Genomic DNA, 24252 nt, shown 5'->3' on the forward strand with positions numbered 1-24252 from the left:
TTTTATTACCTGTGACACCTGTGCTGTTGCTCTGTGTTACTATGCTGTGTGTGTGCAACCTCTCTTCCCTCACCAACACCCCTGGTGGATGTTGCGCTGTACTGCACTGCAGCAGCATGTTACAATTCGCCGTCTGATTTCTCAAACTCCTGCACTGATTAGAAGCACTTCACTCTTATATTAAACATTGAAGCTTTCTGCTAGGTGAAGGCGTTAATCTGTTCAATTGACAGCTCCTGGACGATTTCCTGCTTTGATGATCTCAGCTGTTCAGTGTTGGTCACTCCCTTCCTCTGTATATACTCACCTCTGGCAAGCAGGTATTTCCAGTGTTAGTTTTATACTGCCTGGTTCAGGAGCTGGCTGTGTTGTTGTTTGTTTAAAGAGGCATTTTGGAGTGTTTTTCAGGAGACTGTTGCATGGTGATTTCTCTGTGTGCATATCCTCATCCTCTCCTATTTTGTTTTTCCTTCCTTTACTTCCTGGTGTTCCACTCTGTTGTTTGTGAGGGCGTATTTGCATGATTGTTTTTTTCATTTATCCCTGTTCGTCTTCGCTTTTTAATCTGGTTTGTGTATTCATATACGCCACAACTCCCCACTTCCCTGGGTGTGGAAGGGAACAAATAGGGACTGATTCAGGAGCTCAGTAAGGCATGTGGCCCAGGTGCTTTCACCATCAGTAGTAATCCGCCGAGCAAGGAAAGCTAGGGCACACATAGCTTTAGGTACAAGGATATCTTGCTTCTGCGCCTTGACAGTAGGACATTTCAATGGTTGCAGTGTCCCTGCAATCCAGCAAGGGAATGCACAATTGGTGCAACAAAAATTGAAAAGAGAGAAATAACTCCCTGGGCCACATATACCACAGTCAGATTGGCTGCTACCTCTGACAGTCCTGTGCTCTTGTTGAAGACGCAAAGAGACTCAATCGTTAGCCAGAAAACCAGTCTCATACTGATTTGTGGACAAAGTACACAATACACTTAGCCACACAGGGAGAGCCACTCCAAAAGTAGCATATTTAGAAAAAGGAGGAATAAAAGGAGTGTTTTTTGTTTTATAAAAGTACAATAGATCTTTATTAACACAATTACACAAATAGAAGGCAAGACATTTATAAAAAGCTCAAAAAAGGACACAGTAGTGATGCCCAGCAATATATAACATCCAGTCCAGATTACATTTCATCATTATATATAACGGCAGAATAAATCCTGTAAATTTTATGCCCTTTTTATGAAACCAATGTCTCTTAGTAAAATAGTAATCACCCATCTACCAACCATAAACAGCACTCTTCAGTGTATTTGACTCAATGGTTTATAAAGGCAGGTTCACATGGGTAAGCCTTGAAGAAATCACATACAAAGGTTTCATACAGAGCCATCATTGTTATACATAGTAGTACAAGCATAGGTCATCTTACGGATTGCTTTCAGGCAGTCACACAGACTTATAACTACCCCGATGCGCGTTTCACTTAGTTTAGTACGCCATGCTTTCTCAAGGGGAGGTGTTCAATTGCTCCTATGCAGGACCTTTTGTAACCCTGGTAACCAGTCACGTAATAGGCTGTGTGGAAACGGTGCATGCGCCTACGGCCAGCCACGCCGCCGCCACGCGACTTGGCAAGGTGTCCTAGTGGACTCAAACAGGAGCAAGGCGGTTGCCATGACTCACAGTCAGGTGCCGAGGAAGCAGAGTTGCCGGATGACGTGGGGCAGAAGCGGGGACCAAGCAGGCGCATGCGCACAACAGCCAGAACAGAACTAATATAATTCCACCATCATTGACTCATACCAATTTTCAAATGGAAGTGAAGGATTTCATATGGGTAGACAATATCCCAATTCGGCAATCTTCAAGAATATTCAATGCAGTCTCCCCACTGTGGTTCTTCTCTCTAGCCCACAGGGGTGTGATGCCACCATCTGGTGAGGTTGAATGGCCTGCGGCTCTCTTCTTTCCTCTGTTCTGACCATAAAAGCAGCGATTACGAACCAGGCCCAAGATCCTTTCTACTTCAGGAACTGATTGAGTTCGCCTTCTTATGGGCTAAGCATTATGACTGATCCTTTCATCCGTGACAAAGCCAAAAGCCCCTCCCATGGTCATAATGCATTACAATGCTCAAGGGTCATCTGTAGGGTGAATTCCTCTCTGTCGAGGCTGCTCAGGTGGGTCTCTGGATCCACTGCTCCCTCTTCTTCCTTATCTGGGCCAACCCCGAAATACACTTCACCTGGGTTCCAAGAGGTGTGCATCGCGAGTTTGGGTTCTAATCTGGGCTGGTGGAAGATCCTTCTGCATCGGAGGGTTACCCTCAAGCAACTGAGCCCGCAGGGTCTCCAAATGTTTTACCCTACTGTGGGTCGCAAACCAGGCCACATTCCATGGCCCTGGCTCCTGCTCGGCCTTGACCCTCTGCAGCAGGCCACCTGGCATCACATTCGTGTCTGCCATCTCCATAAACTGGAGCAACTATCCTTGACCGGCCACCTCGTACATATCGCTCCTCACCACCATGGCCCCGTCTTTTGCTGGGTGGGGTCCTCTCTGACTTACCATCCCGTTTCACAGCCGTCTCTGCCCGTTTAATTGGGGTATACCTTACCAGGCGTATCTTTTCTTTCCATTTCACTTTCCAGCAGTCATTCCCCGCTGTGGACTGGCACTCTTGGCTCTGACACTCCCACCTGTAGGCGCAACCTCTGAAGGGTTTGACACCGTTTTGTGCCATTTTGAGCACTCTACGCCCCTGATGGTTGGAACCTACTTGCTGTTTCACTCCAATCACCACTATTTTGCAGTCTTTGTTCAGCATCTTCCATGCAACTCGAGAATTCCCTGCACCATGTTGCTCTTCCAGCTGTAAAACTCTTTCTTGATGACTGCGCCAAAAGTAACAATGACACGGAGCGGTAACCATGGGCGAGGTACTCGTCTCCAGCTCCCTGGCATGTTACACGAAGGTGAAGGTCCTAGCTGGGTGTGTGGACATGTGCTGTGAGAACCAATGTTTCTTACACTGGCCCCTCCCACTGTGGGCTAGTCCCAGCCATTAACTCTTTACTCTCCCTAGTCAGACTATGCATATACTAATGCACTACACTATTCACATTACATCACGATACTATTAACATTTGTCACATTACACAGTATTTACAAAAGACGCCGGACACAATTCACATGACATTGCACATTACATTCAAATTCATTTCTTCAAGGAGAAACAGTCAGCATGTCCATACCCTTACAGATATACACCATATTATCTCTTCCTAGGATGCAGGTGTCCCCATCTTGTAATCCGGATGCCATCACCTCTCTTGTACAAGAACACGTCTCCAGCGCCAAACTCAGCACCCAGAACGTTGAGGACCTCACCTTCACCCTGCCCTTCCACAAGATGGACTCGTTTCCAGGTACTCACTCTTCTCTAACTTAAAAGGGATCCTATAGATCTCCAGATCTCCGGTGCAGACTGACAGCTGCCAAGTGACGTCATGATGGGACCACATGTAATGTATAATCATAAAATATCCTAATTATTCCCCGAGATCTGTTCTCTCACCTGGATGAGCACGTGGGCGCGGACATCGTGAGTTACGGAGTGTCCATCACCACATTGGACGATGTCTTCCTGAAACTGGAGGGAGAGGAGATCGAAAAAGGAGGTAAATGGCAGAAAGAATACACGGAGAGGTGGGGGTTCATTCAGACGCTCGCACCTCTCATTACCTTGGGTGGATCTTTGGATGTCCAAGCAAAATAATATGAAACCTTCTCCATGACGTAAAGGATGGTAAATCTGCCGGTGACAGTTGCACTATTATTTGCACCGTTCTTATATGCTCTTGATAAATTTCCAATCTGATCTACAATGCCTTTACGTTTTCCCTTCACTCGCGGTGATTTTATATATTTTTTTCTTTTGATCAGATTATGGCGTTTTTGCTCCATCTGAAGATGAGAGCAGAGAGATGTCCTCAGAGGTGGAGGACTCCGAGCTGCTCATGTCAGACTCTGGCACTATAACTGTTCACGGACTAGCCCTGTGGAGACAGCAGGTGCTGACGGTGGCACGGATCCGCTTTCTGAAGCTAAAGCATGACTTGAAAGGCATCCGATCTATGTGAGTCCTTAAAGGTTTGCTCAGCCTTGACTAATCCCTAGCATTGTAAGTTCTCCCTATCTGTCAGGAGCATTCTGGGTAGTCTAGTCTTCCCAGTGCGCTGCCCACCACATCCCAGTGAGAAGTTCCCTCTTGTGGCACCTATTGCAAAAGGGTCAGTCACCAGTATCCCTTGACCAAAGTTTCGTTCTGATGCCCCCTCTCAATGAGATGAGGTTGAGAATGCTTGTCACCTGGGAACCAGTGTGGCTGTCACCTGGGAACCAGTGCATTTGTGAATCTGGACGCTGTCACTTGTTAATCTGGACGCTGTCATATGGGATATCCTTTTTCCACAGATTCAGTCCCCTATTCACTTCACTACAATTTAGTGTCCAGGATTACCCAAAGTACTTCCTCACCGCTCAGACTTTCTTGACGTAGAGGCCACCATTACCCTTCTCTCTGAGGACCTCCTGTTGACAGCAGCTTTTACCTACGTATTCCTGTGTCCCCCCATGCTCTCTTTCTTTATGTGGCACACTGGGTGTTGAGTTGACCCTTTTCTTGTCTTTCAGATTGCTCCTTCTGTTCCTGTACATTCTGCCCCTGATTGTTACGACGGTATTACTAAACGCTTTGCCAACCTTTCATAACTGGAAACTCACTCCGGACCTTTATTTCCGAGGACCGGGACACCGGGAGCACAAGTATTTCACCAGCCTCCTGGTCCATAACAACACAGGTAGGAAAGTGCAGCTACTCCCCACTAGGTCCTCGCCCCAATGGTCGAGGCTGGTGCCCCCCAAGTTCTCTGCGTTGTAAATCTACATTTGACTTTCTGATTGTTTTCATTCGTAATGCTGGTGAAATTGCTCCATGGATGCCCAATGATTGGTCCATGTTCCAGTAATGCCTGTGATGTAGCTTCATGGATGCCCAGCGGTTGGTCCGCTGCCTGGTAATACCGATGACATAGCTCCATGGATGTCCAGCGGTTTGTCCCTGTCTCAGAAATGCTGGTGACATAGCTCCATGGATGTCCAGCAGTTGGTCTATGTCCCAGTAATGCTGGTGACGTAGCTCCATGGATGTCCAGCACTTGGTCTGTTTCCTGGTAATACTACTGACATACTGTAGCTCCATGGATGTCTAGCGGTTGGTCTGTGTGCCAGTAATGTCGGTGACGTAGCTCCATGGATGTTTAACGGTTGGTCTGTTTCCCGGTAATAATGGTGACATAGCTCCATGGATGTCCTGCGCTTGGTCTGTGTGGCAGTAATGTTGGTGACATAGCTCCATGGATGTCCAGCAGTTGGTCTGTGTCCCGGTAATGTTGGTGACATAGCTCCTTGGATGCCCAGCGGTTGGTCTGTGTCCCTGTAATACTGGTCACATAGCTCCATGAACGTCCAACGGTTCGTCTGTGTCCCAGTAATGCTGGTGACATAGCTCCATGGATGTCCAGCGGTTGTTCTGTGTACCAGTTATGTTGGTGACGTAGCTCCATGGATGTCCAGCGGTTGGTCTGTTTCCTGGTAATGCTGGTGACGTAGCTCCATGAATGTCCAGTAGTTGGTCTGTGTCCCAGTAATGTCGGTGATGTAGATCCATGGATGTCCAGCGGTTGGTCTGTTTCCCGGTAATATCCGTGACATAGCTCCTTGGATGTCCAGTGGTTGGTCTGTTTCCCGTTAATGCCAGAGATATAGCTCCATGTATTCCCAGTGGTTGGTCCATGTCCCTGTAATGCCAGTGATGTAGAATCATGGATGCCCAGCGGTTGGTCCGCTGCCTGTTAGTGCCGGTGATGTAGCTCCATGAATGTCTTGCGGTTTGCCCTCGTCTAAGAAATGCTGGTGACATAGCTCCATGGATGTCCAGCGGTTGGTCTGTTTCCCGGTAATGCTGATTATGCAAATTGTCTCTTCAGAGAGGAAGAGGACTAGAACTCTAGTGCCACCTATTGGAGGTAGCAATCCTAAAAGTCAATGTTGACCCTTTAACGAGCTTTGATACTTCTTGGATATCGGTCAGACGCCTCTCTCACAGCCAAACCAGATCTTCTCCCACTTTGCACTGATGAGGGGCAGTACCCCGAAACACAGTGTCTGCAAATGGAGATTCTGGCTTGGCTTTTATCCTAAGTCATGTAACTAGGCTCGTTAAAGGGTCAACATTGACTTTTAGGATTGCTACCTCCAATAGGTGGCACTAGAGTTCTAGTCCTCTTCCTCTCTGAAGAGACAATTTGCATAATTAGCATATTTCCCAGAGGAGCATTGCGGCTTTAAGTCTCCTCACCTCGACATGCTTAGCATGTTATTCTCCGCAAGGAGAAATGATACTTCTTGGATATCGGTCAGACGCCTCTCTCACAGCCAAACCAGATCTTCTCCCACTTTGCACTGATGAGGGGCAGTACCCCGAAACACAGTGTCTGCAAATAGAGATTCTGGCTTGGCTTTTATCCTAAGTCATGTAACTAGGCTCGTTAAAGGGTCAACATTGACTTTTAGGATTGCTACCTCCAATAGGTGGCACTAGAGTTCTAGTCCTCTTCCTCTCTGAAGAGACAATTTGCATAATTAGCATATTTCCCAGAGGAGCATTGCGGCTTTAAGTCTCCTCACCTCGACATGCTTAGCATGTTATTCTCCGCAAGGAGAAATGATACTTCTTGGATATCGGTCAGACGCCTTTCTCACAGCCAAACCAGATCTTCTCCCACTTTGCACTGATGAGGGGCAGTACCCCGAAACACAGTGTCTGCAAATGGAGATTCTGGCTTGGCTTTTATCCTAAGTCATGTAACTAGGCTCGTTAAAGGGTCAACATTGACTTTTAGGATTGCTACCTCCGATAGGTGGCACTAGAGTTCTAGTCCTCTTCCTCTCTGAAGAGACAATTTGCATAATTAGCATATTTCCCAGAGGAGCATTGCGGCTTTAAGTCTCCTCACCTCGACATGCTTAGCATGTTATTCTCCGCAAGGAGAAATGATACTTCTTGGATACCGGTAATGCTGGTGACATATCTCCATGGATGTCCAGTGGATGGTCTGTGTCCCAGTAATGCTGGTGACATAGCTCCATGGATATCCAGTGGTTGGTCTGTGTCCCGGTAATGCCGTTGATGTAGCACCATGGATGTTCAGTGGTTGGTCTGTGTCCCGGTAATGCCGGTGACATAGCTCCATGGATGTCCAGTGATTGGTCTGTGTCCCAGTAATGCTGGAATCATAGCTCCATGAATGTCCAGCGATTGGACTGTGTCCCAGTAATGCTGGTGACATAGATCCATGGATATCCAGTGGACGGTCTGTGTCCCAGTAATGCTGCTATCAATGCTTCATGGATGTCCAGTGGTTGATGTGTGTCCCAATAATGCTGGTGACATAGCTCCATGGATGTCCAGTGGATGGTCTGTGCCCCAGTAATGCTGGTATCTTAGCTCCATGGATGTCCAGCGGTTGGTCTTTGTCCCGGTAATAACCAGTGCATGGAACGTTGCTGCTCATGTGCGGCCATGGTGGCATTTCAGGGCCAGGTTTTAGGAATCGGTGCAAGTCTGGGGCCTCCAGTGATCAGAGAATTATCACTGATCCTACAACAATGGGACAAGGCTTTTACCCCCTTCTGCTATGGTCACCTTTTTGTGCTTTCTTTGTTGCTCCTCACTCTTCCAAGAGCCATCAGTTTTTCATTTTTTCTGTCCCGTATCGGGGCTCGTTTTCTGTGACTGACAAGAACGAAACTTCTTGAAAACGGGAAAAAATTACCAGTGAAATGGTGAAAAATCCACAATTCTGACATAATCCGCACAACCAGCTGTGTTCTCTCTGTCAGGTGCGGCCATCGAGGAGTTCGTCAATGGCATCAAGGCGCAAGACATCTCAGTGGAAGTCATGGACGGTCCCTACGACAGGGACACTACAGACTACAACGGTGCCATCGAGCTGTGCCTTCAGAACCAGGTGATGTACGGCGTCCACTCCAACTTCTTATAGCCGGGTCTATGTCACTAAGTCATAGGAACCACTATACTGCATGCAGTGTAAAGAATGGAGGGTTTTTATTCTAATTATCATTCCTTCACTGGCTGCAGCTACCTGCACATAGTATGTGAAAAGTAAGTGCCCCATCCATCTCCAGGGGCTTCTCTGTGTCTTACACCACTTCATCCGGTACTGAGCTTTGTGCTTGGTGATGTACAGCTGCATGAGGCTGTTCGGTATGGTTAGAAATAGAGGACCCTCCTGACAGCACTGATTTATAGAGAATTATAGTATTTTATTCTTCTTGTTGCAGAGTTACAACTTCACGATCATCTGGAACCCTCGAGTGCAGAACGGCCTGCCCGTGCTGATGAATATTATCAGTAACACCTTCCTGAAGAGCTTCCGATCCACAGAACACATAGAAATCTGGACTATACCCATCTATACTGTGAGTCCTGAGCCGCACCATGAATGGCATGCAGCGCCACTCCAAGGTCAGGTCACAAATCTACCTGGATGATACATAAGCAGGGACGTGGAGATGCTGGGTGACGGCCTAGAATAGGTGTCCATATTAGATGTCATGCAGTTGAGGTCCACCATGGACGTCCTGACTACTGGTACAAGTATTAGCCGCTTCCCGTCATTCCATACCCCCAAGTACTATAGTACATGTCTCTTCCCATAAAGCCATGAAAAGACATTAACGCCTTACCTGCTACGGTTAAAAGTGAGCACAGCAGATATGAAGTGTGACAGATGGAGATTGCTGCCTCTGTCACACTGCCTCCTGGAAGCCGGGGATAACACTGAGCTTCCTTGTGCCTGATTGGAGGGTGTAGCCCACCTGGTGGAGTCTCCTGGAGGCCAGGGATAACACTGAGCTTCCTGGTGCCTGATGGGAGGGTATAGCCCACCTGGTGGAGCCTCCTGGAGGCCGGGGATAACACTGAGCTTCCTGGTGCCTGATGGGAGAGTGCAGTCCACCTGGCGGAGCCTCCTGGAAGCCGGGGATAACACTGAGCTTCCTGGTGCCTGATGGGAGGGTGCAGCCCACCTGGCGGAGCCTCCTGGAAGCCGGGGATAACACTGAGCTTCCTGGTGCCTGATGGTAGGGGGCAGTCCACCTGGCGGAGCCTCCTGGTGGTCGGGGATAACACTGAGCTTCCTGGTGCCTGATGGGAGGGTGCAGCCCACCTGGCGGAGCCTCCTGGAAGCCGGGCATAACACTGAGCCTCCTGGTGCCTGATGGGAGGGTGCAGCTCACCTGGCAGAGCCTCCTGGAAGCCAGGGATAACACTGAGCTTCCTGGTGCCTGATGGGAGGGTGTAGCCCACCTGGTGGAGCCTCCTGGAGGCCGGGGATAACACTGAGCTTCCTGGTGCCTGATGGGAGGGTGCAGCCCACCTGGCGGAGCCTCCTGGAAGCCGGGGATAACACTGAGCTTCCTGGTGCCTGATGGTAGGGGGCAGTCCACCTGGCGGAGCCTCCTGGTGGTCGGGGATAACACTGAGCTTCCTGGTGCCTGATGGGAGGGTGCAGCCCACCTGGCGGAGCCTCCTGGAAGCCGGGCATAACACTGAGCCTCCTGGTGCCTGATGGGAGGGTGCAGCTCACCTGGCAGAGCCTCCTGGAAGCCAGGGATAACACTGAGCTTCCTGGTGCCTGATGGAAGGGTGTAGCCCACCTGGTGGAGCCTCCTGGAGGCCGGGGATAACACTGAGCTTCCTGGTGCCTGATGGGAGGGTGTAGCCCACCTGGTGGAGCCTCCTGGAGGCCGGGGATAACACTGAGCTTCCTGGTGCCTGATGGGAGGGAGGGTGCAGTCCACCTGGCGGAGCCTCCTGGAAGCCGGGCATAACACTGAGCCTCCTGGTGCCTGATGGGAGGGTGCAGCTCACCTGGCGGAGCCTCCTGGAAGCCAGGGATAACACTGAGCTTCCTGGTGCCTGATGGGAGGGTGTAGCCCACCTGGTGGAGCCTCCTGGAGGCCGGGGATAACACTGAGCTTCCTGGTGCCTGATGGGAGGGTGCAGTCCACCTGGCGGAGCATCCTGGAAGTCGGGGATAACACTGAGCTTCCTGGTGCCTGATGGGAGGGTGCAGTCCACCTGGCGGAGCCTCCTGGAAGCCGGGGATAACACTGAGCTTCCTGGTGCCTGATGGGGATGGGAGGGTGCAGTCCACCTAGTGGAGCCTCCTGGAAGCCGGGGATAACACTGAGCTTCCTGGTGCCTGATGGGAGGGTGTAGCCCACCTAGTGGAGACTCCTGGAAGCCGGGGATAACACTGAGCTTCCTGGTGCCTGATGGGAGAGTGCAGTCCACCTAGCGGAGCCTCCTGGAAGCCGGGGATAACACTGAGCTTCCTGGTGCCTGATGGGAGGGTGCAGTCCACCTGGCGGAGCCTCCTGGAAGCCGGGGATAACACTGAGCTTCCTGGTGCCTGATGGGAGGGTGTAGCCCACCTAGTGGAGTCTCCTGGAGGCCGGGGATAACACTGAGCTTCCTGGTGCCTGATGGGAGGGTGTAGCCCACCTGGCGGAGCCTCCTGGAGGCCAGGGATAACACTGAGCTTCCTGGTGCCTGATGGGAGAGTGCAGCCCACCTGGCGGAGCCTCCTGGAGGCCGGGGATAACACTGAGCTTCCTGGTGCCTGATGGGAAGGTGTAGCCCACCTAGCTGAACCTCCTGATGGTTGGGGTTAACACTGAGCTTCGTGGTGTCTGAACAGAGTGTGCAGCGCACCTGGCGGAGCCTCCTGGAGGCCGGGGTGTAAAACAGCTTCCTGGTGCCTGATGAGAGGGTGCAGCCCACCTGGTTGAAGCTCCTGGAGGCCAAACCGCATTACTGTGTCCTACCTTGATAATAATGATAAAAGTATATAATTTAAAACATCAGAAAACAGAGACAGAATCACTGATTTTTGGGGTATTTCTTCCCATGAGACCCATGCGACCCTGAAAAATACAAGCCATCTCAACTAAAATATAAATGTCACGTCTGTGTGATCATTAAGAACACGCTTTGTTAATTTCTGTTTTCCTGTCTCCTTAGGTAGAGGATTATAACTCTATTTTCATAACTTTCATGGTCAGCGTGTTATTCATGTTTTTCGCTTGTGGTTTTGCCCCCCACTTTGCGATGAGCAGCGTCGAGGACTATAAGGTGGGTGTGAAGGACTTTACATCCAGAGCTGTAATCATACTTCTACTAATTCAAATAGGGGTGACTGACACTCTTTTCTCGCTGTGACTGTAGTGTAATACATAACGTGAGTCTTACTGCTTCCACCTCCAGAGCTGTATTCACTTTTCTGCTAGCAGTGACAGACACACATAGGGTCTATCTCTCTAATCGTTGACTACCACTTAGAAGTTTATATGATTTGTTCCACCATATCATTTACTCTAGTCACACCATGGTGATGAGTTTGTCATCAGCTCCTGGGCTCTGCATAATCAAAGCTTTACACATAAAGAAGAAATACACAATTAAAGGAAATGCTGCACTCTGCATAGGCAGAAACTGAGATGATAAAAGCTGCACTGTTCTCTCCCACAGCTCCCTGCCTCTCCTCTCACTTGTAATTTTGTGAGAGGCGAGATCGAGTCTCGCAGAGAGAACTGTCACTAGTACTACCCTAAAAATGTTTGCTCATTGTTTTTGTTTTTTTGTTCAACCCTAGGGTTAGAGTGTACACAAGCACTAAAGTTATAGTTCATACAAGGGCTAGGGCTAGTACAATGGCTAGGGTTAGGGTTAGAACTATGATTAGGGTTAAGGTTAGTACAATGGCTAGGGTAAGGGTTAAAACTATGATTAGGGTTAGGGCTAGTACAATAGCTAGGGTAAGGGTTAGAATTATGATTAGTGTTAGGGCTAGTACAAGGGTTAGGGTTAGAACTATGATTAGGGTTAGGGCTAGTACAAGGGTTAGGGTTAGAACAATGATTAGGGTTACGGCTAGAACAATGGCTAGAGAAAGGGTTAAAACTATGATTAGGGTTAGGGCTAGAACTATGGCTAGGTTTAGAGTTAGAACTATGATTAGGGTTAGGGCTAGTACAGGTATACGGTAAGGGTTAGAACTATGACTATGGTTAGGGCTAGTACAATAGCTAAGGTTAGGGTTAGAACTATGATTAGGGTTAGGGCTAGTACAAGGGTTAGGGTTAGAACAATGATTAGGGTTACGGCTAGAACAATGGCTAGAGTAAGGGTTAAAACTATGATTAGGGTTAGGGATAGAGCTATGGCTAGGTTTAGAGTTAGAACTATGATTAGGGTTGGGGCTAGTAAAGGTATAGGGTAAGGGTTAGAACTGTGATTAGGGCTAGTACAAGGGTAAGGGTTAGGGTAAGAACTATGATTAGGGTTAGGCTAGAACAATGGCTAGAGTAAGGGTTAAATCTATGAATAGGGTTAGGGCTAGTACAGGGATAGGGTAAGGGTTAGAACTATGATTAGGGTTAGGGCTAGTACAGGTTGTGATAAAACGCTCCGGGATTCGCCTATGCTGGGTCAAAGACCACGTGGGTTTAGCATGAAACTCAGATGCACAGCCGGGATCCGGACATAACTGACACTGGGTCAGGTTTATTTCAGGTGAAAGCAAAACATACAGAAAAATAAAGCATAAAACAAAAACCTTGCCTGTCCGACACTAACTAAACAAGGTCCGATCTAACTACCAACTGGAGGGCTTCTCCCGTCCAGCCAAACCACGGTTACCATGAGCACTGCTTTCACTCACAAGTGTCGCTCACACAGACATGCTCCCTGTGTTCCCCAGGTTGAGCAACTAACACACCACCTGGCATCCTTTTATACCCGCCTCCCTCTGCTCATTAGTCATCAGGTGAGATACTGACCAGACTAGGCCACATAGGAAAGGTATCTGGGCGAGATATACCTGCCCTCATCCACTATTCCCCCATGATTCTCACAAGGTATAGGGTAAGGGTTAGAACTATGATTAGGGCTAGTACAAGGGTTAGGGTTAGAACTATGATTAGGGTTAGGGCTAGAACAAGGGTTAGAGTAAGGGTTAAAACTATGATTAGGGTTAGGGTTAGTACAGGGATAGGGTAAGAGTTAGAACTATGATTAGGGTTAGGTCTAGTACAATGTTTGGCAGAATCTCCGGCTGACTCTCTCAGTCTCTCTGTCTCTGAGTCTCTTTATACCAAGGCATGTACCCTATTTTTATATTTAACAAGTGTCCTTCAGTTCAGCATCAAGGTAAAGGGAACAGTGGTGATGAGATAAAGCATTGCTTGATTATTTTCTCTGTTTGCATAGTTTTTCCCTCTCTGCTTTTGGAGTCCGCAAACTATTGACCTATACAATGCATAATTATCATATCAGCAAACCTCAGTAGTCATCAAAGATAAGCACACACTGTGTTATATGAAATATCAGCTTACAAGTCAATATTCCAGGCTTACTCAAGCAAAAGTCTGTTTTCTTGACCAACCAGAAATCAACACTCAAATCCAAAAGCCAACATACAGATAAAAAGTCAATTCTTCTTGGTTTGCTAAACATAGTCGTCTGGGTAAGGCCGGAGTCACACTAGAGAGAAATACGGACGAGTGCTATGCGAGAAAAAATCACATAGCACTCGGACCAATGTTAATCTATGGGGCAGCTCCAATCATCCATTTTTTGTAATGATTTTACAGAAGCCGACAATTGAATTTTTACCTATTCTGCTATCTACCTCTGTATGAAATACAAATATATACATGTGTCTCACTATATATATAGACTGTATAAATGTTTTCACGAATATTTGAGGCTATGGACCCATTATATGTCCATTTTGCAAGCCGGGGAGAATATCTCGCCGTACGGATGTCACATGGATACTTTGATGTGAGGAAATCGCATCCTCGCATTGCACACGGATGACATACGGATCACTGCTCATGAAACATTTCTGCGATTCTCGTCCGTGTAAAATGGACCGTATTTTTTATACTTTGTGTGTGACTCCAGCCTAATTTTGATATAATCTGGTTTCTTTACACTAGGGTTAGGAATATGGTTTGTGTTATAGTTTATGCAAGGGTTAGGGTTATGAATATGGTTGGGGTCAGTACAAGGGATAAGGCTAGTACGAGAGGTAGGGTTATAATAAAGTGTAACTTTTTATTTTTGCCATAGTACAAAATCTAATTCCATTGTTATGTTCTTATAATACAATCCATGTGCTTGGGGCATAAGGGGCTCAATACCGGACTGGAGAAAGGTGTTTGGAGTCATAACTGGCTATTGGAGTGGAGGCACAAAATACCAGCTTTGGCATTGGCACCCACATCACACTAGTGTCTGACGGACATGTCCAGGGTGCAGCAATGTCACTTCCCAGGCAATCTGAATCTGCTCTCCTTACCCAGGGGTTTATATAGTCGCATATATAATGTAGAGCGTCGTCACAGGCCGTCCTTCTCTCCAGTACTCAGAACAGATTGGTAATACCCATCATCTTCTTGCAGATCAAGGCTCGTTCTCAGCTGCGTATCTCCGGCCTCTTCCCGTCTGCGTACTGGTGTGGACAGGCCTTCCTGGACATCGCTCTCTATTGGCTGCTACTCTTCCTGATAGTGGCCATATTGTTTGCATTCAATTACACAATCCCGTTTTCTTTCAGGCTAGTGGCACTGATGGTAACTCTACATGATTCTGTAGTGTGGCCCTACTGGATGTAACAGCAGCTGCATGAGGTGTCACCAAAAGGAAACTTATCTGGCTCATACTAATTGTTTTGCCAGAAGGGTCTATGCTGACATTGATTGTACTCTGCTGACTCCTCCTGTCCTCTGCTGACTCCTCCTGTCCTCTGCTGACTCCTCCTGTCCTCTGCTGACTCCTGTCCTCTGCTGACTCCTCCTGTCCTCTGCTGACACCTCCTGTCCTCTGCTGACATGTCCTGTCCTCCGCTGACACGTCCTGTCCCCTGCTGACACATCCTGTTATCTGCTGACACGTCCTGTCCTCTGCTGACACATCCTGTCCTCTGCTGACATGTCCTGTTCTCTGCTGACTCGTCCTGTCCTCTGCTGACACGTCTTGTCCATCCTGCTGACATCGATTGTACTCTGCTAACACGTCCTGTCATCTGTTGACATCAATTTTACTTTGCTAACACGTCCTGTCCTCTGCTGACATGTCCTGCCTTCTGCTGACATGTCCTGTCCTCTGATGTTACCTCCTGTTCTATGCTCCCATCACTTGTTTTATTCTCACACCTCCTGTCTGCTGACATTTGCTGAACTCCTGTCACATCTTCTGTCCTTTATTGACACCTCCAATCTTCTACTGACACCGCCTGTCCTTTGCTGACACCTCCTGCCCTCTACCGACATCTCCTGTCCTCTACTGACACCTCCTGTCCTTTGCTGACACCTCCTGTTCTCTACTGACATCTCCTCTCCTCTACTGACACCTCCTGTCCTTTGCTGACACCTCCTGTCCTCTACTAATATCTCCTGTCCTCTGCTGACACCACCTGTCCTCTGCTGACACATCCTATCTTCTGCTGACATCTCCTATCTGCTGTTGACACATCCTATCTTCTGCTGACACCTCTTATATTTTACTGACACCTCCTGTTCTCTATTGACACCTCCTGTCTTCTGTTGACATATCCTTTCTTTTGCTGATACCTCTTATATTTTACTGGCACCTCCTGTTCGCTACTGACACCGCCTGTCCTCTGCTGACGCATCCTATCTTCAGCAGACATCTCTTATCTTCTGCTGACATAAGTGGTACTCTGCTAACACCTTCTGTCTTCGGCTGACCCATGCTATCTTCTGGTGACTCCTCCTGTCCTCTTCTGACACCTCCTGTCCTCTACTGACACATCCTATCTTCTGCTGACCTATCCTGTCCTCTGCTGACACCTCCTACCTTTTACTGACACCTCCTCTCTTCTGCTAACACCTACTGTCCTCTGCTCCTGACATTATCTCACTCGGTTACACCCTCCTGTTTTGCAGATCCTGCACCTCCTCTTCTTCAGTGTGGACATGATCCTTTTTGTTTATGTAATTGCCTTCATTTTTAGAAAAGGAAAAGTTCATCCAGATCGGTGGTCCTTCCTCTTCATCATATTGGGGGTAAGAGACATGCTGCGATGTCCTTTTGGTGTCCATGCACTGGTTTGGGGTACATGTTGGGAGTATTTAGTTTACCTCTCTGGATATTACTCAGTTAACCCCTTAATGACCGCTGATACCCATTAAAACGGTGGTGGTTAAGTGGCCTTATTCTCTCATTGTCATTTTAAAATGCCGATCGAGAATAAGGGTATCGCGCCCTCCAGCGTTGGAAAATCTCCAAGGTTTCATCTAACAGGGGTAGCTACCACCCTTGAGAACACAATCAGGGCCGTTTTTTCTGGTCCTCAATCACGTAAAAAAATAAGTGTGCCCGCTATTAAAACATTTCTCTCTCTTCTGACATGATATCTGAAGAGAGAGAAATGAGGTCACCAAGCCCCCTGGTACCTCCACCATTCCCCGATCTCTCGTGATGATCTGTGATAACCTGTGATGATTCTGTGATGATCTGTGATGACCTGTAAGATGATTCTGTGATGATTCGTGATGATATGTGATGATATGTGATGACCTGTGATGATCTCTGATGACCTGTGATGATCTGTGATGATTCTGTGATGACCTGTGTAAGAATCTGAACTGTGTACATGTTTTACCCTTACCTGAGATGGAGTTAATGGCTTCACGGGGGCCATCTTGTTTAGTTGGTCTTGCCCTTAATTCTGCTGGACTTTGCCCTTACCTGAGCTGGAGTTAATGGCTTCACGGAGGCCATCTTGTTTCCTGTTTGAGATGCCTTGTTTCCTGTCTGCTGCATATATAAAGGGACTCTGCACACTATTCAGTGCTTGTGTATCTTGTACCTCAACTGCTACCAAGCTAGAAGGACTAGTATTATTCTGTCCCCGGGGCCTGTGGCTGCAAATATGGCTCTGTGAGATGCTGGATCTTTTCACCTTACTTACAATTGGCGACGGTCGCAGATAGCTTAACTCAGCTGCCGTCACACATGTTATGAAGAATCCAGAAGAGACTTTGATTTCTTTAAGAATTCTTGTTGAATGCATACAAACAGCAGCAGGTAAAAAGATTTGATCTGGTTTTGTCTATCTCAGTTTTTTGCTGGTCAGCCAGCTCCGGCTGGGGCTGTGCTGAATCATCGTCCATATGTTACTGCTAGTGCCAGTTTGTTTTGTCCCCTTTTAGATTGGTCTCTTTTTGCTCTGCTTTCAGAATATACCAGAGTGCTGATATAGTAGGGGGTGAAGTCGTGCGACTTCAGTGTTTTTGTGCATCAGACGTGTTGGACTTTTTTGCAGGGTTTTTTGCGTGATTGCAGACAGTGTCTTTCCTTTCCTGTCCTGTCTAGTTAGTGTGGGCCCCATCATTTGCTCAGTCTATTTTCCTGCCTGCGTTTGTGTTTTCATCTTGTCTCACCGACAATATATGTTTGGGGGCTATCTATTCCTTTGTGGTCTGCTCTGGGGAAGTTTAGATTTCCCCTTTCTTGCTTTAGGCTTAGTTAGCTCTCCAGCTGTGCCGAGGCGTCTAGGATCATCGTAGGTACGCTCCATGGCTACTGCTAGTTGTGTGGACAGGATCAGGAGTCTGCAATCCGCTTAGTTACCAACCTCTCTGGTTTTCTGTGGCTTAGCCTTGGCCTGCTCTCCTCCTCGGTGACCCATTCATAACAGAAGTGACATCACACCCAGAAGAGGGAGACAGAAGGGGCAAACTTGATGGAAAGGGAGGATTTCAGCTATGCAAAACACAGGAACACAGAGCAACTATAAACAATATGAGAGACTGCAATACAGCATGTAAAATGAACAGGACAGTCTGTAAAATGTCTCATTCATGAGACATAACAAGTATCTTGCTTGTCTCTTCGGTTCCTCGGGATACCCCGCTTGCTTCCGAATAAACGTTCCTCCTGAAAGACTCTGTTACTTTGGACCTGCTCTGCACCCACCTCCGCTGCGACTGGCGCTTTGCTTGGAGCCCGGTCTGGGCTCCAGACCTCTGGATCCTGCATTCCCGGACTTGAACTCACATCATTGGTCTATACTGAAAACCCCTCAAATTCCTGACTCTGCCTTATGCTTTAAACCACTGTTGTTTCCATCTGTTACCTGAAGCTTGTTTCTCTACAGTATACTGTATATATTACATTGAATTCTGAAATGTCGTGTCCTTGCCTTCACTCTGACCCACGTCACCGGACTCCACAGAACATTGTAATAATCGCATGACAACCTGTGATGATTCTGTGATGATCTGTGATGACCTGTGATGATTCTGTGATGATTCGTGATGATCGATAATGATCTGTGGTGATCAATAATGTTCTGTGATCATCTGTGATGATTCTGTGATGATTGGTGATCTGTGATGACCTGTGATCACCTGTGATGATTGTGGGATAATCTGTGACCTCTTACCAAACTCTCCCCTCTCCAATCTGTCTTGAATGCTGCAGCCAGGATCATATTCCTCACCAATCGTTACACCGATGCCTCTACCTTGTGAAAGTCATTACACTGGCTACCCATCCACTCCAGAATCTAGTACAAAGGTATCACCCTCACCCACAAAGCTCTCCATGGCTCAGCACCACCCTACATTTCCTCCCTCGTTTCAGTCTACCACCCTACACGCGGCCTCCATTTTGCTGATGACCTAAGGTTATCATCCTCAATAATCAGAACCTCCCACTCCCGTCTCCAAGACTATACATGTGCTGCGCCAATTCTTTGGAATGCACTTCCCAGGTCAATATGATTACATACCTCACAACTTTTGAAGAAGGCAAAGAGGGACAAAGGCTGCGGCGCGCTAAGCGTGCCGCGGCAAATTTTAGGCCACACCCATTTTAGTAGTCACGCTCATATCCACGCCCCAACCGCACCCATTTAGCACTGCTGATCACACTGTTTCATAAACAATAATTATAAACAGAAAAAAAAATGGAGCCGATTCTCTGTCCTCCTGCGGAGTCCTGAACTATTACCTCCTCCTGAGGTGACATGCTATAAGCTGACCTCTGGAAATGAGGTCAGCAGTCATTTCCAGCGGTCAGTTTACAGCACGTCACTTCTGGTGGAACGTGATGTGCGGCGCAGAGCACAGTCAGTGGCGTAGCAACTGTTTGTGGCGCCCGGGGCGGTCGAAAAATTTGCCACCCCTTTAGTCGTTGGTAATCCGGAAGCATCCGAAGAGCCCACACTACATTCAAAGATATAATTTTTAGTCTGCTACTAACTCTGCTTTTATTATTTCTAAATTTCTAGACTTTCATCTTCTTGCAGTTCTCTCTCTCTCTCTCTCTCTCTCTCTCTCTCTATAGATATATATGTATGTATTAGCTTGATGACCCTACTGAACCTCCACCACTGCCCTGCCGAGAGCCGCACCATAAAGCAGTGTAAGGAGACCCAAGTGTCCTCCCCCTGCACAGACCCACAGTACACCCCCTACAGAGCCCCCATGTCTTCCCCTGCACAGCCCCCCCATATCCTCCCCCTACAGAGCCCCCCATGTCCTCCTCTGCACAGCCCCCCCATGTCCTCCCCTACAGAGCCCCCCATGTCCTCTCCCTACAGAGCCCCATGTCCTCTCCCTACAGAGCCCCCCCATGTCCTCCCCTGCACAGCCTCCCCATGTCCTCTCCCTACAGAGCCCCCCCATGTCCTCTCCCTACAGAACCCCCCATGTCCTCCCCTGCACAGCCCCCCACGTCCTCCCCCTACAGAGCCACCCCATGTCCTCCCCTGCACAGCCTCGCCGTGGCCACCTATCTGCACTGCCCCCCAATTCCCAGTATTCCTCCTCCCGCCCTCACCTGCCGGTTGCCGGCTCCATTCAGCAGCGGCGTGCTCTCCCTGGCCTCCTCCAGTTGCTCCCGGCCGGATCACGACACCCTGTTGGCCACATGCTCCGTGCTGTGCGGCCGCTCCGCTCGCTGTTTGGGCATGTGACAGCCGGAGCCTCGTCAGATCCCACGGTCATGTGACTGCCAATCTACAGCGCTGCAGCGGGGTCATACCAGGAACGCGCGCCCTAGGCATGACGGATAATGTAGTCATATAGTGTTACCTTAACAACACGGCTGCTGGGGCCTTTCCTAAAAGCAGCTGAGGAACTGTCATGCTGCCGCGCCGCCCCCACACACGTGCCGCCTGGGGCGGACCGCCCCCCCACGCTACGCCACTGAGCACAGTGCTGTATTTTGCGGGCATACACCGGCCACCGCGATTGCGGGATAGATAGCTTCCCGGCCGGGACGGCGGGATACGGCCCCGAAATCGGGAATGTCCCGTGGGAATCGGGAGGGTTGGGACCTATGTGATTAGTCCCCAATCCCTACAATGTAAAGCGTGCCCTAAAATCGCATTTATTCAGACTGGCCTACCGCCTCAACACATTAACCTAACTATCACTGTGTGGCACAATCAAAAGTTTTACCATAACCAGGTTCCCCGCATCATGTTCCCACATGCTTTATGCATCCATTAGCCCTCTGTGTCTGTACTGTTACACACTTAACATTATGGCTGGTCCATACAATCAGGGCAACTGTTACCACCCACCTTTCGTGTCTCCCCTTTTCCTCATAGATTGTAAGCTTGCGAGCAGGGCCCTCATTCCTCTTAGTATCTGTTATGATCTATGTGATTATTGTTATGCTGTAATGTCTACTGAATGTACAAGTCCCCTCTGAAATGTAAAGTGCTGCGGAATATGTCGGCACTATAGAAATAAAATTATTACTATTATTATTATCTGTGATGATCTGTGATGATTCTGTGATGATTCTGTGATGATCTGTGATGATTCTGTGATGATTCTGTGATGATCTGTGATGATTCTGTGATGCTCGGTGATGATCTGTGATGATTCTGTGATGCTCGGTGATGATCTGTGATAATTCTGTGATGATTCTGTGATGGTCTCTGATTGGTGTTGATCGGTGATGATCTGTGATGATTCTTTGATGATTCTGTGATGGTCTGTGATTGGTGATGATCGGTGATGATCTGTGATGATTCTGCGATGATTCTGTGATGATTCTATGATGATCTGTGCTGATTTGGTGATGATCGGTGATGATCTCTGATGATCTGTGATGATTCGGTGATGATCAGTGATGATCTCTGATGACCTGTGATGATCTCTTATAATCTGTGTTGACCTGTGATGATTCTGTGATGATCTCTTATGATCTGTGATGACCTGTCATGCTGTGAAGCTCAATGATGATTCGGTGATGATCTGTGATGATTTGTGATGATTCTGTGATGATCGATGATGACCTGTGATGATTCTGTGATGATCTGTGATGATCCTGGGATGATTCTGTGATGATCTTTGATGATTCTATGATGATCGGTGATGATCTCTGATGATCTGTGATGATTCGGTGATGATCGGTGATGATCTGTGATGATTCTGTGATAAATCTGTGATGGACCTGTGATGATCTCTGATGACCTGTGATGATTCTGCGATGATTCTGTGATGATTCTGTGATGATCTGTGAGGATACTGTGGTGATTCTGTGATGACCATTGATGATCTGTGATGATTCTGTGATGCTCGGTGATGTTCTGTGATGATTCTGAGATGATCTGTGATGATCGGTGATGATCTGTGATGATTCTGTGATGATTCTGTGATGGTCTCTGATTGGTGATGATCTGTGATGATTCTGTGATGATTCTGTGATGATTCTATGATGATCTGTGATGATTCGGTGATGATCGGTGATAATCTCTGATGACCTGTGATGATCTCTTATGATCTGTGTTGACCTGTGATGATTCTGTGATGATCTCTTATGAGCTGTGATGACTTGTGATGCTGTGAAGCTCAATGATGATTCTGTGATGATCGATGATCACCTGTGATGATTCTGTGATGCTCGGTGATCATCTGTGATGATTCTGTGATGATTCTGTGATGATCTGTGATGATCCTGGGATGATTCTGTGATGATCTGTGATGATTCTATGATGATCTGTGATGATTCTATGATGATCTGTGATGATTCGGTGATGATCTCTGATGATCTGTGATGATTCTGTGATGATTCGGTGATGATCGGTGATGATCTCTGATGATCTGTGATGATTCTGTGATGATCTGTGATGATTCTGTGATGATTCTATGATGATCTGTAATGATTGGTGATGATCAGTGATGATTCTGTGATGAATCTGTGATGGACCTGTGATAACCTGTGATGATCTCTGATGACCTGTGAAGACCTGTGATAGTTCTGTGATGACCTGTGATGATTCTATGATGATCTTTGATGATTTTGTGATTATTCTGTGATGACCATTGATGATCTGTGATGATTCTGTGAAGCTCGATGATGACCTGTGATGATTCTGTGATGCACGGTGATGTTCTGTGATGATTCTGAGATGATCTGTGATGATCAGTGATGATCTGTGATGATTCTGTGATGATTCTGTGATGATCTGTGATGATCGATAATGATCTGTAATGATTCTGTGAAGACGTGTGATGATCTGTGATGATCTGTGATGACCGGTGATGATTCTGTGATGACCTGCGATGATTCTTTGATGATCTGTGTTGATTCTGTGATGCCCTGTGATGGTTCTGTGATGATCTCTTATGATCTGTGATGACCTGTGATGATTCTGTGATGACCGGTGATGATCGGTGATGATTCTGTGATGACCGGTGATGATCTGTGATGATTCTGTGATGACCAGTGATGATCGGTGATGATCCTGTGATGATTTTGTGATGATTCTGTGATGACCGGTGATGATTGGTGATGACCTGTGATGATTCTGTGATGGTCTTTGATTGGTGATGATCGGTGATGATTCTGTGATGATTCTGTGATGGTCTCTGATTGGTGATGATCGGTGATGATTCTATGATGATTCTGTGATGATTCTGTGATGGTCTCTGATTGGTGATGATCGGTGATGATTCTGTGATGATCGATGATGATCTGTGATGACCTGTGATGATTCTGTGATTATTCTGTGATGACCAGTGATGATCGGTGATGATCCTGTGATGATCGGTGATGACCTGTGATGATTTTGTGATGATCGGTGATGATCAGTGATGATTCTGTGATGATTCTGTGATGAATCTATGATGATCTCTGATGACCTTTGATGACCTGTGATGGTTCTGTGATGACCTGTGATGATTCTGTGAGGATTCTGTGATGATTCTGTGATGACCATTGATGATCTGTGATGATTCTGTGATGATTGTGTGAAGCTCGATGATGACCTGTGATGATTCTGTGATGCTCGGTGATGTTCTGTGATGTTTCTGTGATGATCTGTGATGATCGATAATGATCTGTAATGATTCTGTGAAGACATGTGATGATCTGTGATGACTGGTGATGATTCTGTGATGACCTGCGATGATTCTTTGATGATCTGTGATGATTCTGTGATGACCGGTGATGATTCTGTGATGACCGGTGATGGTCGGTGATGATCTGTGATGATTCTGTGATGGTCTTTGATTGGTGATGATCGGTGATGATTCTATGATGATTCTGTGATGATTCTGTGATGGTCTCTGATTGGTGATGATCGGTGATGATTCTGTGATGATCGATGATGATCTGTGATCACCTGTGATGATTCTGTGATTATTCTGTGATGACCAGTGATGATCGGTGATGATCCTGTGATGATTCTGTGATGACCTGTGGTGATTCTGTGATGATCGGTGATGACCTGTGATGATTCTGTGATGATCTCTGATGATTGGTGATGATCGGTGATGATCTCTGATGTTACTCTCTGGTTTCTTCTTGCAGTTTGTATTCAATTCGTTGTTCTCTGGATTTTATATTACTCATTTCAGTGGAGTATATGTGATCTGCCTCTTCATAATGCCGCATGGGAACCTGACCTCATTACTGATGTATCTGGTAAGAGCGAGCTCTAGATAACACTATCTGACCTCTGTATAACAGTATCTGACCTCTATATAACAGTATCTGATTTCTATATAACAGTATCTGATCTTTATATAACAGTGTCTGACATCT

General features: G+C 47.3%; 1 protein-coding gene across 2 annotated transcripts in view; it reads left to right on the top strand.

The window, feature by feature from the left end:
• LOC141094067 (ABC-type organic anion transporter ABCA8-like) overlaps window positions 1–24252 on the top strand; it is a 101376-nt gene that overhangs the window by 50831 nt on the left and 26293 nt on the right. For both annotated transcript variants that reach the window (XM_073579774.1, XM_073579775.1), the window contains exons 18-27: window positions 3288–3427; window positions 3563–3679; window positions 3945–4137; window positions 4695–4861; window positions 7965–8092; window positions 8427–8564; window positions 11173–11283; window positions 14619–14789; window positions 16125–16244; window positions 24019–24132. In XM_073579774.1, coding sequence (XP_073435875.1) covers window positions 3288–3427; window positions 3563–3679; window positions 3945–4137; window positions 4695–4861; window positions 7965–8092; window positions 8427–8564; window positions 11173–11283; window positions 14619–14789; window positions 16125–16244; window positions 24019–24132 — 1399 coding nt within the window. The remainder of the gene's footprint in view (window positions 1–3287; window positions 3428–3562; window positions 3680–3944; window positions 4138–4694; window positions 4862–7964; window positions 8093–8426; window positions 8565–11172; window positions 11284–14618; window positions 14790–16124; window positions 16245–24018; window positions 24133–24252) is intronic.

Source organism: Dendrobates tinctorius, unplaced genomic scaffold (assembly GCF_039654945.1).
Source record: "Dendrobates tinctorius isolate UK_male_01 unplaced genomic scaffold, ASM3965494v1 ptg000063l, whole genome shotgun sequence".
Lineage (NCBI taxonomy): Eukaryota > Metazoa > Chordata > Amphibia > Anura > Dendrobatidae > Dendrobates > Dendrobates tinctorius.